At 36.0% G+C, this 17144-nt stretch overlaps 1 protein-coding gene across 10 annotated transcripts in view; it reads right to left on the bottom strand.

The window, feature by feature from the left end:
• Positions 1 to 17144, bottom strand: part of Gulp1 (GULP PTB domain containing engulfment adaptor 1) — a 265567-nt gene that overhangs the window by 21909 nt on the left and 226514 nt on the right. For 8 of the 10 annotated variants that reach the window (XM_060368325.1, XM_060368326.1, XM_060368319.1 and 5 more), the window contains 4 exons: positions 13523 to 13660; positions 2832 to 2948; positions 2560 to 2583; positions 2080 to 2172 (listed from right to left, as the gene is read on the bottom strand). In XM_060368325.1, coding sequence (XP_060224308.1) covers positions 2080 to 2172; positions 2560 to 2583; positions 2832 to 2948; positions 13523 to 13660 — 372 coding nt within the window. The remainder of the gene's footprint in view (positions 1 to 2079; positions 2173 to 2559; positions 2584 to 2831; positions 2949 to 13522; positions 13661 to 17144) is intronic. The other 2 variants (XM_060368327.1, XM_060368324.1) reach the window with 1 other exon arrangement.

The raw sequence follows: 17144 nt of genomic DNA, 5'->3' as shown, positions 1-17144 counted from the left end.
ATTCAGGTTTTATATTACCAATTAATTTTATCTAAATTTTAGATTCTAGAATATTTTTAATTGACTCTCTTTTAACAATCAAACGTTTCCTATGTTCTTCTTCATACAAACATCATTTCCTTAGTGAAAATAAGCACTGCATGCTCTACAAAGGAGGTTCTCAACCTGTGGGTCTTACCCCCGTTTCTGGTTAAACTACCTTTTTACATGGGTCCCGTATCAGATATTTAGATTATACTTCATTACAGTTTTAACAAAGCAATGAAATAATTTTATGTTTGCAGTCACCACAGCATGAAGAACTGACTTAAGGTGTCTCAGCATTAAGAAGGTTGAGAACTGCTCTAGAATGTCACGGAACTGCATTACGTCCCTTACGCCTATTCCTCTTGCTTCAATGAAACTTTGTTTTATGCCTATTCCTTGTTTCAATGAAACTTTGTTTTATTTTACTGAAATCTTACTGTATTCAAATGTCCAACGCTCATTTACAACTTAGCACTGACTCCATCTTTTCACAGGTATCCGGTTTTAGTTCAGGACAGTGTCTGCCAAGATGTGCTGGGGTGAGAGCAGTTTTGTAAATGTGTCCCAAAATCCATTTCATCCTCCCATACCTTCCCTTTCAATGAGATGGCCTTAATTTCTGTCCTCGAAGAAAGAAAACACTGTGAATATTCTTTGGGTTTGCATCCCAACGATGAAACACTTATTCCTTTGACAATGCAAAGGCTAAAACAAAGCATACCTAACAAATTCTAGAAACAACTACTTAAAACTTGCTGGAAAAGGAGCCTCCCTCTCCCTCTGTGTTTTACAGCAAGACTTATAATAAGCCTTTCAATGTAGCTCAAAAGGATGTGTGTTGCATTTTGCATTTTTGGAGCCAAAACAGAAGACAGAATTTGAGCCACTGTTTTGTATCTTGAGAAGAAGCACGTAAGCCAAAACAAAACAACACAAAACCCTTGAAGGGAGTATAAAGTGAAGGGGAAAAACAAGAATTATACTAAGGTTAGGGCCACAGGAGGTTCCGCAGCCCACTGAGCTGATTGTACTCAGGAGGCTCCCAACCCTTCCCTGTCCAGCGACAGCAGCTGACTGTCAGCAGTGCTGTCAAGCAGAGGTCATACAAATTCTCAGCACAGAGGGTGGAAATACATGCGTTTCAGAGTTCAGAGTAAAGGGGGAAATGATCAACTTCCAGGGCATGCCTGTTTAAAGCCCTAAGCCTAGTTAGAAGCTTCCTTCTTCATGGAAATGAACTGGTGAGCCATTTTACTATTAATTCTATATATATGTTATATATGAAAGTTGTTAAAATTGTTCCAACAGTTTACTTGCCTCACAGTTGTGCTCAAGTCCACACAATCATGTTGTAAGTTAAATATTTAGTGTAAATAAAATGCATTGATTAATGAAGACTATAGATTATTTGTGGTACAGATTATTAAACAGAAAAAATATCCAGTCTTAAATACATCTTTGCTGGAGAAAAATAGCTTTAAATTGCACCTCTTCCAAAAATAATTCCTTTATCCAACTCACTTAATAGTGATATCATCCTTAGAATTTAGGAAAGAATTTTTAAATGGAACAGGTCAGACACAAATCATTATATGACAAATGCTTGCATGATGTCTGAACAGAACCTGCTTCATTTCAGTGTCTGAAGCAACTGTATCCAGTACATACTCTTGTTCTCAGTCTCTTTTCTAAAGTAAAGTTCAACACTGAAGGTCTAGACTGTGTGGCCATTGTGGCCAACCCCAGTAAATAATAACCAACAGGAATGAAAGCCCGAATTTGACACACAGGTAGATAGTATATCAGATCTTAAGACCAAAGTGAGGTTTAAATTATTTTAAAAATCATGAACAAACAAAAAGAACAACATGAAAGCAATTGTGTTTTGAAGTACCTATGGAATTTAAATATGAAAAATCACCCTGTTGACTGGTCTTCCTCTCTATCCATATTTTGTCATTATTGATCACAATTCTGATTTAAATCAGTGCAGGATTCACAAATAAGAGGCATTTGACATCACAGCATTGCACACTTTCTCAATGTACTTACTGAAGAGGATGACACTTGAGTTACTCTCAACCGGTTTTCTAGATCTTGTACTTTATTTTTAAGTTCCATATTTTCTGTTTCTAAATCTTGGATCTAAAATCAAAAGATTATTGAATAACTCAGGATTATTTTTCTTTGAAAATGATGGCTGTTATCTTGGCTACATTAGCAAATCACATTTTATTCTATTAAAATTCAAATGTTCTCTTGTGCACATGGAAGAAAATTAGTTGATAAAGCTGGGGAAATTAACAGAAGATCTTAGGTCAGTGGAAGGACATGAAACTTTTAAAAAAATCTTCTCTGTGTAAATTTTATGTACCTAATGTTTCATTTCTGTATTTTCTTGTTGAGCTGTATAATTTATACCCATAATCTTGTAGTACAACCACAGGACAAAGTTGCTCATGATGACTCTGAAGTGTGGAGAACGGGCATAATTGAATTAAAGAAATCTGATCTGCTTGGGAAACCACTTACCCAGCATCTGCTGCCTCTGCTGCTCTGATCCCCATGAGAAGCATCAGGAAGTGAAGCAAAGTCACATGAGAACACTAAGTTCTTGTGGGAATTCAATATAAAAGAGTTAAAGACTGTGCAAGGGATTCAGGATGAAGAATTATAGGAACATGGTGAAAGCAGCTCCTGCCTTGAGAGGGACAATAAACGGCAGGTCTTCTCTGTCTGATGACAGGAAAGCTTCCTGGTACACACATCAGACCAATTTGAAACAAGAAGCTTAGTTTACTCACTCTTTTCTGCATCCCAGCAATCTGTTTTCTTGTTTCCACATCTTTTCCTCCAGATTCTAGAAACTTCCTATATGCCAGATCGAATGCTTGGCCAATTGTTAATGTTATTTCTTCAGCCTTTGTGAAAAATCACACAATGAAGACCTTCATGTTAATATATAAAGCTATTACTGAATCTCCCATAGAAAACTAATAGGAAACAGCAGAAGGGAAGAGTAATGGCCAGGGCTAGAGACATAACAACAAGCAAATTATTCTGCACTATCATAAGAAGCTGATGCCCTTTAGCCTCAAGAGAAAACTCAAGTGTAGTAGAGGAGGCAACCAACGAACAGCTATTAAAGTTAGAAAGTTGTGCGAATTCCCCTTGCTACCTACACCATTTAACTGAAGAACTTTGAGTTTTTCTCACTTCCTTAAAAACCTAGTACAATTAGATGTAAGCATTGAATTGAGCAGTTTCTCTTGTTGCTTTGCTATGTTTTATTTTCCTAGTGAGAGAAAGGTTTTTGCAGCTAATGTGGAGGAATCCACCTGGGCAGAAAACTCCAGGACCCTCTCTAAATGGAGCAACTAGCCCCAGCTGGTTCATGTTCCTCACTGAAGTGAGCGGTTTAAGGAAGGATCAGATGAAGACAGGAATTTGAAATTTTATGAGAGCTCTGACTTTTCAGTGATGGTAAATGGTTCATATTTTTGTAAGATAATGATAACCGAACAAAGTACCGCTGTCATCTGACCTGGACCTGCTATACATTCTAAGAAGAAACTGCTACAGACATCTAAAGTCCACTAGCTCATTATTTTTTTCCTCTGAATCTCTACAATATCATGGCATTTACATAAAGCATTTGTGAAAAACTGATTTACTTAATTAGCCCAAAAAGTTTTAATGAGGCATTAACTGACTCAATGCACTGACAAAGGCCATATTCAATAAGATGAATTCCTATTTTTAATGACAGGAAAATATTGATAACATTAAATATTGCAGACATCACACTTTAACAAACTGACATTGTAATACTTTTTATTTATTATGAGTTACATAAAAGAAAACATTAAACGAGGACTTGTTACACAAAATAAAGATAAAAATATGTGCATAAGTCATGCAGATATCTATTTCACAAAAGTGAAAAATGACAAATGAAAAATAAATTAAATAAAATTAAAATAAATAAAAATAAATGAAAAATAAATTACAATAAGCTAAGTAAAAGTACTAAGTAAATAAAAATATCACTGATTAAATTCTATTTGCCCAGAGTCAAGCTAAAATCAATGTTAAAAAATATCTATAAGGCCAGCAAAATGGCTTAATGGGTCAAGGCCCTGATGCCAAGCCAGAATTCAACCAGGAAACTCCCACTGTTGAAAGAGAGATCCAAATACTGTAAGTTGTTCTTTGACCACAGTATGTGCAACATTACAAATGCATACCCACACATGTAATACACACACACACACACACAGGAGAAAGAGAAGAAGAGAGAGAGGAATAAACAAATAATTCAATTTAAAAACATATGTCCTCCTTGATTAGTTTCTTTAGATGTACAGATTTTAGTAGGTTTATACTATATTATATGTCTATATGAGTGAGTATATACCGTGTGTGTCTTTCTGCTTCTGGGATACCTCACTTAGGATGATCTTTTGCACCTCCCACCATTTGGCTGCAAATTTCATGATTTCCTTGTTTCTTATTGCTGAGTAATATTCCATTCTGTAGATGTACCACAGTTTCTGTATCCATTCCTCTGTTGAGGGACATCTGGGTTGTTTCCAGCTTCTGGCTATTACAAATAAAGCTGCTACAAACATGGTTGAGCATCTTTTGGTTATATACCTAGGAGTGGTATAGCTGGATCTTGAGGAAGCGCTATTCCTAATTGGCAGAGAAGTTGCTCAACGCCATTCAGAAAGCAAAGAGGATGGATATCAGAAAAGGGAGAAAACAAGAAACAGGACAGGAGCCTACCACAGAGGGCCTCTGAAAGTCTCTACCCTGCAGGGTATCAGATGCTAAAATTTATAGCCAAACTTTGGTCAGAGTACAGGGAATCAGATGAAAGAAGGGGGAGAGATAGAAAGACTTGGAGAGGACAGGAGCTTCACAAGGAGAGCAACAAACCAAAAAATCTGGGCACAGGGGTCTTTTCTGAGACAGATACTCCAACCGAGGACTAACCAAGAGATAACTTAGAACTCTGCACAGATGTAGCCCATGGCAGCTCAGTGTCCAAATGGGTTCACTAGTAATGGGAACAGGGACTGCCTCTGACATGAACTGATTGGACTGCCCTTTGATTACCTCCCCCTGAGGGAGGAGCAGCCTTACCAAGAAACAGAGGAGGACATTGCAGCCACTCCTGATGAAACTTGATAGACTAGATCAGAAGGAAGAAGAGGAAGACCTCCCCTATCAGTGGACTTGGGGAGGGACATGGGTGGAGGGGAGGAGGGGAGAGCTAGAAGGGGGATAAAAAGTAAATATACTGTAATTAATAAAAATAAAAATTAAAAATAAACAGCCATAGCACATAAAATTTTTTAAAAAGAATGTAAAATACTTTTATTAAAAATTACAATATTAAAAAAATAAAAATAAAAACATATGTAAAGAGATATAGTAGTATCCAATTCTGGAAATGCATATAATATTATAATATCATAAAGGTGGTTATGATAGGTCGGATTCTGAATGAATCTTTGCTACTAATTTCAAAATCTGGGGTAGCATGCTTGTATTTTTTGTATAATAAAAGATAAGACCTATTTTATTTTTTATTAAATTTTTTCCACATAATAAATTTTGATAATGTAATTTCTTCTCCTCCATGTTGTACTCACCTCTGTGCCACTTACCCAGGAAAGATTTTTACTATGGTTAACGTCTTACCTTTTAGTTTTAATTAAAAAAAATGTTTTATGTGTACAGATATTTTGCCTTCAGGTATATCTGCACATTACATGCATGCTAGCACCCACAAAGGCCAAGAAAATTCCCTGGAACTGGAGTTATAGACAGTAATGAGCTACCATGTGGGTGGTGGGTATTGAACCCAGGTCTTTTGGGAGAGCAGTCAGTCATCTCCCCAGTGCTAGTTTCTTACCAATTAAATTATGATAGTTCTGTTTCTAGTTAATAAGATAACATGTTCTTCTCACATATTTTATGTGTGAGGTATAAAGAGTAATTCAAATAGCAGCATTATTGATTTGCCATTATCATCATTCAGCTTCATATGAACGATCCACAACAACTTTTTGAAGACCATACATTAAAAAAAAAATAATATCTAATGTATTTTGAGCATTACAAAGATCCTATACATGGTACAAACTTAATTTCCATAATGACTCTGAGTTCTGGACAGCCTCTATTCCCAAGAGCCATATAATTAAAATGCAATTTCATAAAACCTTATGATTTTATTAGAGTCTCATTAGATAGTGGAAACCATGGAGCTCAAGTACAGAAAGAATTACAGAGGTTCCAACACTTCAATATGAGGGAAGGAAGCATGAGGAAATAAAAATCACATACAATTAAACATATAGACCATAACTGTGAAATCAGATGTGTTGTGAGAAATGTATACAAATGTCATAGTATTAAAGATAGAAAGTAGAGCTGGAGGGGACAGGAGCCTTACAAGGAGAGCAACAGAAACAAAACATCTTGGCACAGGGGTCTTTTCTGAGACTGATACTCCAACCAAGGACCATGCATGGAGATAACCTAGAACCCCTGCACAGATTTAGCCCATGCAGCTTAGTGTCCAATTGGATTCCCTAGTAAGGGGAACAGGGACTGTCTCTGAAATGAACTTAGTGGCTGGTTCTTTGATCACCTCCCCCTGAGGGGGGAACAGCCTTAACAGGTCACAGAGGAAGATAATGCAGCCAGTCCTGATGAGACTTCATAGGCTAGGGTCAGAAAGAAGGGGAGAAGAACCTCCCCTGTCAGTGGACTAGGGGAGGGGCATAGGAAGAGACAATGGAGGATGGATGGGATTGGGAGGGGACGAGGAAGGGTTCTATAGCTGGGATACAAAGTGAATAAATTGTAATTAACAAAAAATAAAAATAAAATATGAAAAATAAAGATAGAAAGTAATTCTAACCCTCAGAAAGTCTACTGTGCCAATATAGAGTAAGGTTATACTTGTTAAGGACAAACAGTGGTCTACATTTTGTGCCTATGAATCAGCTCTACCTAGCCTTGACATAAAAAAAAGACCACAGAGTAATGTTCTTTTGTATCTTCTTATACTGATACAACTCTTTAAAGTTTCACATATATTGCATATAACCTCTTTATTAATTTATGAATTAGTTTTTCCTGCAAGAAACTTATCATTGACTAAACCCATTTTTGTATTAATGGGCACCAACTTTGTTCTTCTACTATTAATTTTTCTTTTCTAGAACAATTGTAATGTATCAATGACATTCCATTTGTAGGGAGTCTCACTAAATTGGGCATGGCAATTCATATGAATGGCATCTTTTGCATTATTTTAAGCCTTATTTTTAGAAAAGCTTTGCAATTTTTTTGTGCCTTGTTTTCAGAGCACTGAGATTAAAGACATTGATCACTTTATCAGATCCATGAAGTACTTGCAGTTGAAATGAGGCCTCATGCCTGCTAGGAACGCATGCTACTATCTGCGCTACATTTCCCTTTCAAGTTATTTTAAAAGCAAAACAAGGCTTAATTTAATTTTCCCCTTCAGTGAGCATTATGAAGATATCAGTAGTCTCAGTAGTTGAACAACTTTAATATCTTGCATCAAAATAATAAATATTAGTCTTATTATAATCTTACAGAAAATAATGTTCAATAATTTTATTGACTAAAATGATTTTTTTTGGGTTAAGACAGTCTTTGTCAGAATAAGGTAATTTAATGGTGTTTGATAGTCACGAATCTGATCCTCAAGTTAAGATACTATAAAAAAAATAAAGGAAAATAATTCGGTGATATTCAGCTTTCAGATTTGATTATTAGCAAGCCAAGTCATGGTGGATTAATGAACTAGAAAAGTTCATTTTTTACCCTGATGTAATGGTATACAAAGAAAAAGAATATCTAATTTCAAAATACTGCTTCAAAAACATTGGGTAGAATGGGGTTCCTCCTAGTAATAATGGTGATGTGTGTCTTGGCAATAACCATTTTTTTCTTTTTCTCAGGGGTGAAGGTTTAAGACAGGGTTTCTCTGTGTAGTTCTGGCTGTCCTGGACACACTTTATAGACCAGGTTGGCCTCAAACTCACAGAGATACACCTGCCTCTGCCTCCCTGAGTGCTGGGATTACAGGTGTGTGCCAGTGCACCCAGCTAACCCATTTTTAATATTTTTAAAACAGAGAATTAATTAATTAATTAGTCAGTAAAGCGAGCTGCAGATTAGGCCTTCAGCTAAATTGGAACCAAGCTGGAAATGATGGGTCTTGCTTTGTTGCTTTGAGGCAGAGTTTTTCTGCCTCGCCGTGGCTGGCCAGTAACTTACTATGTGGACAAAGCTGGCTGTGAACTTACAGAGATCTGTCTGCTCTGCCTTCCAAGCACTGGAACTAAACGTATGTGCAACAGCATCCATTCTGTCCTCATTTGGGTTTGAAGGTGTGTGGTCATCAGCAAATCTCTATGGCACATATATTTTTTTAATAAGAAGAAAGTTTGGCTTCACACAGGCAACCACTTTTTTGTGATTGTTTTAGATTTGCCCTAAATTATAAGAATTTGCATAGACAGGCTCGGTTAACACGGTTTCCCACTCTTCTCAGCGGTGCCATGTCTCAAAACTACAATAAATATCATAGCTCTGCTATGGATAATATGGCCCAAACACAGAAAATTCCGTGACAATAATCCTTCACCTTACTGTATAAGCACACTTCCTCCAGCCCATTCTCACCTTCTCCTTAGACCATCAGTAAACTTCAATTTTTTTCTATTTCTATAATTTTGTCTTTTTTGGAACACTGCCAATGTAGAGTCACAGAACAAACACTATGCTCTGGGACTGAATGTTTCCCTCGCGCAGAGTAAGTAGGTTGCTATACGCATAGATAGCTCACTTCTTTTCACTGTTAAGTAGTGTTCTGAGGTCAGAATATAGGAAAGAGTTCTAATTTCACCCACTTTTTAAGGTGACTCTAGTTTTGAAGTTATTAGCAATAAGCTACACTCAGGTAAACATATACATGCATATCAGTATTTGGAAATATCATCAGGTTTGTTTTTCTGTAAATATTTTAAGTTTGGTTTCTGTATTGTGAATTTCCAAACTGTTCACAAAAGTGTTGCATGTTAAGTTTCTTAAAAGACTCACAAACTGTTTATCCTAACTGGCTCTAGCATTTTCTGTTCCCAGCAGCTACACATGAGTCACACAGTTTCCACATTCTCCTCGGCATTTGGAGGTTTTGTTGTAAGCTTTTGGGTAGCTGTGGGGTAGTCTTAGTTTGATTTTTAAATTGAGTTTTCCTAATAAATGCCGCGGCAGAATGTCTTTCATGTACTTATTTGTTATCTATAGATCCTCCTTGTCAACGAAAGGCTGTCTTTTGCCCATTTTCTAACCTGATGGATTATATACTGTAGAACACCAAGAGTTCTTGACACTAGTCCTCTGTCTCCTCTGAGGTTTGCAAACATCTTTTCCCAGGCTTAGCATGTTTTGTCATCTCCTTAAGAGATCTGCTGCACAATAGCAACCTTCACATTATTCTACAGAAGAGAATGAACGAACTCATATTCATCAGCTGCTCTTAGTTCATTTCTACGGTGGCTTTTTCTTTCAGGCATCTTGCAGTTATACAGTATGAAGTGACTTTATTTAAATAAGTTAAATATTTGTGAACATTGGCTTTGGGATTCTATTTATCAGGTGTAACACATTATGTTAAATGTATATGAGTCATGAGGTTTTTTTTTTTTAACTCATTTTTGATAGTTTTACAGAATGCACAAAATTCACATTCATGTAAGAAGTGCTTAGAAAGATAGCCTATATAACCACCAGAAATATTTCCTTGTAATCTGTCTTTACATTTCTCAAAGTACTTCATTTAGTATTGTGACGTTTATTTTACATGCATAAGAATCAGGTTTTTTTCAAACTTGTTTCAATGTCTAAAACTTGGCTTTTTCTCAAATAATGCTTTACATTTTGACTTCTACTTTGCCTGCTATTAAATATTTCCAAGCCTGAAAGAAAGAGGTGTTTTGGGGGAAAACAGGTGACCACCCCTAGAAATATGAGTTCACCTTAAATTATGCTGAAGAACTAGGCAGAATAATTATTTCTTTAATGAGGTATATCTTCCTTTCCCAGAATTTCAGGCCTCTTGTGCAGTAGCTTGCTGGATTACAGCATGCTGCTTTGTAAGTCAGCCCATTTTTTTTTAATTACTCAAAAAGCATTAATATTTCTTTTTTTTTTTTCAGAACAAAGTGACAGTTTACAGACTGGGAAAGGATCTTCACTAACCTTGTATCTGACAGAAGGCTAATATCCAGAATATATAAAGAACTCAAGGAGTTAAAGAAGCAACAAATCAAGTAATCCAATTAAAAAATGGGGTACAGAGCTAAACAGAGAATTCTCAATAGAGGAATTGTGAATGGCTGAGAAATGCTTAAAGAAATCCTCAGCGTCTTTAGTCATCAGGGAAATGCAAATCAAAATGACCCTGAGGTTTCATCCTACACCTATCAGAATGGCTAAGATCAAAAACTCAAGTGATAATACATGCTGGAGAGAATGTGGAGAAAGGGAACCCCTTCTCCATTGCTGGTGGGAATGTAACTTGTACAACCACTTTGGAAATCAATCTGGTGCTTTCACAGACAATTAGGAATAGTGCTAACTCAAGATCCAGCCATATCACTCTTAGGCATATATCTAAAATATGCTCAACCATATAACAAGGACACTTGCTCAACCATGTTCATAGCAGCTTTATTCATAATGGCCTGAATCTGGAAACAACCCAGATGTCCCTCAATTGAGGGATACAGAAATTTTGATGCATTTACACAATGGAATACCACTCAGCAACTAAAAACAATAAAATGATGAAATTTGTAGGTAAATGGTGAGAACTAGAAAAGACCATCCTGAGTGAGGTATCCTAGAAGCAGAAAGACACACATGGTATATAATCACTTGTAAGTGGATACTAGATCTATAATATAGGATAAACATACTAAAATCTGTACAGCTAAAGAAGCTAAGCAAGAAGGAGATCCCTAGGTAAGGTGCTCAATCTTCATTCAGAAAGGCAAAGAGGATGGATATTGGAAGAGGAAGAAAACAGGGAACAGGACAGGAGCCTACCACAGAGGACCTCTGAAAGAATCTACCCAGCAAGGTATTAAAGCAGATACTGAGACTCACAGCCAAACTTTCGGGAGAGTGTGGGGAGTCTTATGAAAGAAGGGGAGGTAGAAAGACCTGGAGAGGATTGGAGTGCCACGAGGAGAGCAACAGAACCAAAACATCTGGGCACAGGGGTCGTTTATGAAACTGATACTTCAACCAAGGACCATGCATGGCTATAACCTTGAACTCTTGTTCAGAAGTCGCCCATGGCAGCTCAGTCTCCAAGTGGGTTCCCTAGTAAGTAGAACAGGGACTGTCTCTGACATGAGCTCAGTGGCTGGCTCTTTGGTCACCTCCCTCTGAGGAGTGCGAGGGGAGGCAGCCTTACCAGGAAGACAGTGCACACCTTCCTGATGAGACCTGATAGCCTAGGGTCAGATGGAAGGGGAGGAGGACCTCCCCTCTCAGTGACTAGGGGAAGGGAATGGGAGGTGAAGAGGGTGGGAAGGCAGGACTGGAAAAGGACCAGGGAGGGGGTACAGCTATGATACAAAGTAAATAAATTATAATAATTAAAAATTTTTAATTTTTTTTTTCTAAGCGTCCTTACTCCAATGGTGTGGGCTTCTAATGACCTCTCCTCTACATGACGTGCCTCCTTGTCAGTAACTCAAACTCCAGGTTTTATTCCTTTATTCTTGACATTCTCCACCAGGTAGGCAGCTGTTGATATTGATAGCTTGCCTTCAGCATATGTTCAACAATTAAACTCTAATAAAATTGGCCTTCAAGTTAAAAAAAAAAAAAGACCTATACTTTTAAAAATGTAATATAGGCACATTTTTGCCTATCTGATCATAAGACAGACTTAGATGACTATCAAAGAAAGATTAGAAAGTAGCAAAAAACTATAAACATGGTTATATTTATTATGAATTCTAATTATGAACCATTTCAGAGGATTTCAGGGAAGTTGTTTTTCATGTTCAAGGCAATGAATAGAAGAAAACTGATTATTTCTTTGGTAAAAATATGTAAAAGAGTGCTGTATCTTAAAACAGAAATATTGTAAATCATCCAAACAAAATCATAAGAAACAACATGTTGAGAAAGCATAGAAAATATAACTATAATACATTTGTGCAATGAGATAAATTTCAAAACTAGTGTGGTCTCCATATAAAGTTCCTTCTTGTCTACAGAATTCCAAATTGCATTGAGTAAGCATATTTTTGATGAGATGTTTTGTATTGCTTACAAAATACCCAATACATCTTTTGATACCATATAGCCACCTCATGAACTTGCTTTTTAAATGCTCTAAAAATTAAATGACATAAGAAAAAAATTACATAAGCTACTTTGGGTATGTTTCAACATTGTATTTTCCTTCAAGAAAAAAATTACTGGGCATCTGCTATCCACCTGATATAAGAAATAGAAATGAAATAAACAGGTATTGATTCTGAAAATGACCATGTAGTAAAGACAGAGAAATAAAATATCTAATCAGGATATTCAGTAATTTTCTATTTTGGAGAACAAGGAAAAATAGAATCTAAATTAGTTGAATTCTATTTTCATCTTAATCCAACAGTGTTATTGAGGTTGGATATTTTTCCACTGACACCATCAATGGCTGAAATATGTGCTCAAAATTCATGTCTTAGGTTTTATAACAGAACTCAGACTTGGCTATGAATAAAATTAGCTTACACTTGTAAGCAGGACACAGGGTTGTCCTTAAAATACAAGATGATTAAGGAATTGTTACACGACTCAGAATTTCCTAAATGTCCTTATTTGCTACCAACTTTAAAATTTCATTCACAGTAGACACACACACACATACTGACACACACACACACAAACACACACACACGAGGAAGGGGGTTCAACATTACTATTTATGTTGTGCTAAATGTCCTGAATAATAAACATTAAAAACAATTTTCTAAGAATTGGAAAAATTTTAAGAAACTATAGAGCATTTATTCCTTAGCTTAAAATATGTTTTCACTAAATTCCAGGAAAAAGTCATTTTGCTCACTGTTCTTCTTTACATTGTGCAGATATTACTCATTAATTATTTTGAGATGGGAGCAAACAGATAAAAGTATCCATGATGCTCTAATAAAAGAAATTTGCATGCAAGCATTGCTAACGAACATAAGCATTTAGTTAGGATGAAGTCCTGAAGTCTGGTCTCATGACAGGATGAATCTATTAGTGAAGCTAAGTGTTTGCAGGACTTTTTCATTTCCAAATATTTTGTTAATGCCGGAAACAAGACAATCTCTGGCTTGTAAAAGAGAACAAACCTCCCTAAAACATCTGGCATACTTACACACTTTTCGCTGTCAAACACATAACACAAATGTTTATTTGACTCAGAATCTTTGCATATGAAAGTGAATATCCTCTTGTCAGTTTTATCATCTGCGCAAAATGATATTCTATGAAGTTGGCAGTTATGTTGGATTTCCTGTGAACACGAATGGAAATACATATAATTGATTATATTTTCTTCCACATTCTAAAGTGTCAGCCATGTTAATAATACATCTTACAGTTTTTAAAGTGTAGTATGCATCTGTCAATGCTCTTATGATTTCATTTAAACAAATTTAAACAAATACATCAGTGGATGTGAAAGTCCTGACTCAAGGTTGAATTAATGCTCACCGAAATAACACACACACTACAACATGCTGAATACAAAAGGAACAGAGTTTCTAAGCTACAACGACTCTTAACATACAAAACCCACATATTCTTTAAACTGTGAACATTTACGTAAGAGAATATTGAGATGCAAAAGATCACATCTCCACAAGCTTATAGGAAAAGACCAAATTCTTCCAAACTCTTTGCATTTTGTGACACTGGCAGTAACAAACCTTGTAAGCAGTCTAGAAGAGAATCACTTCTTCACAAGTTCCACAAGCCCCAATAACAACCAGCTATAGTTTCCCCATTAAATATCAGGTCTTTTGTTTATGCATTCACTCTTGAGCTTTCTATCCAGGCAGGTCATCCTGGAATTTTGGTAGTATAGGGTTAACAACACAACAGCCTGCAGATGATTGAATGAGTGCTTCCAATAGGTACAAAGATAAATACTAAACCAGAAAGGTACAGCTGCAGCATGGGTGCAAACACACACGTGTGTGTGTTCATGCATGTACACACACACCCCACACCACTGAATTATGAAACTTAGAATCATCATCACTATTACATATTTATCTTCATAGTTTTGTGAAACACATTGCAGTTGGAAAAATCTTATGTTTTACTTAATTATGACTGATGAAAAAAATACAATCAATACAAGTCATTTATTTCAAAGCACATTACAACACAGAATATTAGTAAGAAACTCTGGTCATGCACAGTATTTAGTGGGTGTTGTGAAAGGTTAGAGATAGAAGTGATTATAGTTTCATCTAAAGCTGACTAGGTGACTGTCTTACCAATTTTAAACATGATAGTGTCTGCTATAAATATACTTACAATATGGTTTATGAATCAAAACATTCATTCATTCAAGAGACTATCATCAAAATAAGAAACAAGGATGCCAAGAGTCTTTTCGCACTTTGCATGCATGCTTGCTTTAATTTATTCTATCATTCTTATTTCTATTGTGTTCATCAGATTGAAAATAAGAACTTCGATGTCATAGATCATAAATGCTAAGACATTAGTCTATAACTTAGATGTCATAGATCATAAATGCTAAGACATTAGTCTATACCAATGCAATATCCCCAGAGGTTGGCTTAATGACAAGCAATGACACTTGTTTGATGAGCTTAACTATTAAATGAGAGGGATACTGCATGACTAGTCTATTTTAACATTCCTATCTATCTACTTCTACAGGGGAGAGGGATATTGCTAGAGAGACTACTATGTAGGCTCTTTAAACCAATAAACTCTTAACTGTAAAGAATAATTGGCTCAATTGTGACATTCCATATATGCATGCAATCTATTTTAATCATTTCTAGCCCATTCCCCATCTTAAGTTCTACTAACTCATTTTCTCTTCTTTGAAAAGTCTCCCTGCTACTTTAATAGTCTTGTTTTTGTCAATAGGCTATTAATGAAAGCATCTTCTCTTTTTTGACCTTAATGTTTAGATAAATAATGACAGTGTATGTCTCAGGTCTTTCCTCTATTTTCCCCTGATAGTACAATCATTTTTAACATCGATACCTATTTTTTAATACAAATAGTCAATCAAATAACAGCCCTGAGCCACGCTGCAGTTTCTGAACACTGACAGCTAGTATATGTCAATAACTATAAAATCATGTTTGTGATACATAAGGAGAAACTATCACTATACAATTCAGAAAATGATTTATTATTTCTTTGTACTTATAGGACAAATTGTAAAAAAAAAACATGCAAAACATAATTTCTATAGCTAGTGGTAGAATATGCGCCTTTCATTTGCCCAACAACCAGTAGGTTTTTGGTGACAGAAGGTGTTTGGTGGCAATCAGTTTGGAATTATCTTAACATCTGTTTATGTTGGTACACCCCAGGAAACGTGCCTATGGGTACATCAGTATGTGATTATATTGATTACATTAATTGATGTGTGATGACTTATGTTAGTTGTGTGTGTGGGCATTCCTTGGGCAGGACATTTATCCATGAACAAAGTAGAGAAGAAAGTTGAGCAGTAACATGCCTTTATCATTGTCTTCTGTCTGAGACTATGATGTCACTGGATGTGCCAAGACCCTTCATGATGCTTTGCCAGCCCCAGCACCACAGACTGTAACAGGTACTGTGAGGTAAAACTCTTCCATATACTGCTTTTGTTGTAGTATTTTACCACAACAATAAAAAAATAAATTAAGGCAGTTAGCAAAGTCATTTTCTTAGGAAAGGTATGACATTCCATTGTGATACCTTTTTTGTTTCTTTGGCTTTGACTTTGTTTTGGGTACTGGGGATTGAACTCAGAGCCTCTTGTGTGTTATTTTTTCTTTTCTTTATAGAGTTAGACAGTCCACGTTGTGATAAAATTCATGGCTGTTAAACATAGAATTAATTTGGTAAGATGTGATAAAGAGATTAGGAAATGAAACATACAGTGAAGAAATACATATTTATTATCAATACCTTTTCATTACAGCTAAAATAAAAACACGCTTCCTTCTGTAACCCTTGTTTCCAGAATCTCCATTTGGAGAACAACTAAGAGAAGCAACAATGAGAAAAGCATAGGGGCTAATTGCTACAGAGATTGCATTTATTTTACCACTCAACCAGGAAAGAAACAGTTTGTGTAATGAAAGGCCATTCTAGATTAATAATGTATTTAAAATCCTACCTTATACATGTATAAGTAAATTTAAGGGCTTCATGTTATTTGGCTTTTTTCATGAATTCCAATTTAAATAAAGTGTTTTTATTATTAGATTCATTTATCTTTCTTGGTAGAGTGGTTTCTAAATTCATGTGTCAGTCAGTGTTTCCTGTGAAATATATTCCCTCTCTCCTCTCCTTTTTCTCTCACACAGACCACATGAGCGACTTCTTCTGAGACCTGAGTACTCTGAGATACTCAGAGGAACAAGAAGAATCCAGACATCAACATTCTGACAGTGTACTGGGGACAAGGACTGTTATTTAACAGAGCTTGTAACTCCGTATTTTAGTGGCTTTTACTTTTTCAGTGGAAAGAAAAGATAACACTTCCTGTGTGTGCCCTTATTCGAGTCTCTCAGTAGTGCACACAGTCAGTGTTGACATGTTCCTACAAAGCACTGGAGTAAATATCAGTTGTTCTACTGTCAGATGTAGTGAAATTGGATTACAAGATAATATCAGAGGGTTTGGAGAGATGGTTCAGCAGTTAAGAGTGGGGCTGCTCTTCCACAGGTCCTGAGTTCAATTCCCAGAAACCATTTCACAACAACATATAATGGGATCTAATGCCCTCT

The sequence above is a fragment of the Meriones unguiculatus genome, chromosome 15, assembly GCF_030254825.1.
Source record: "Meriones unguiculatus strain TT.TT164.6M chromosome 15, Bangor_MerUng_6.1, whole genome shotgun sequence".
NCBI classification, from domain to species: domain Eukaryota; kingdom Metazoa; phylum Chordata; class Mammalia; order Rodentia; family Muridae; genus Meriones; species Meriones unguiculatus.
The sequence above is the reverse complement of the archived record's forward strand: the minus strand, read 5'-3'. Positions and strand labels throughout refer to the sequence as shown.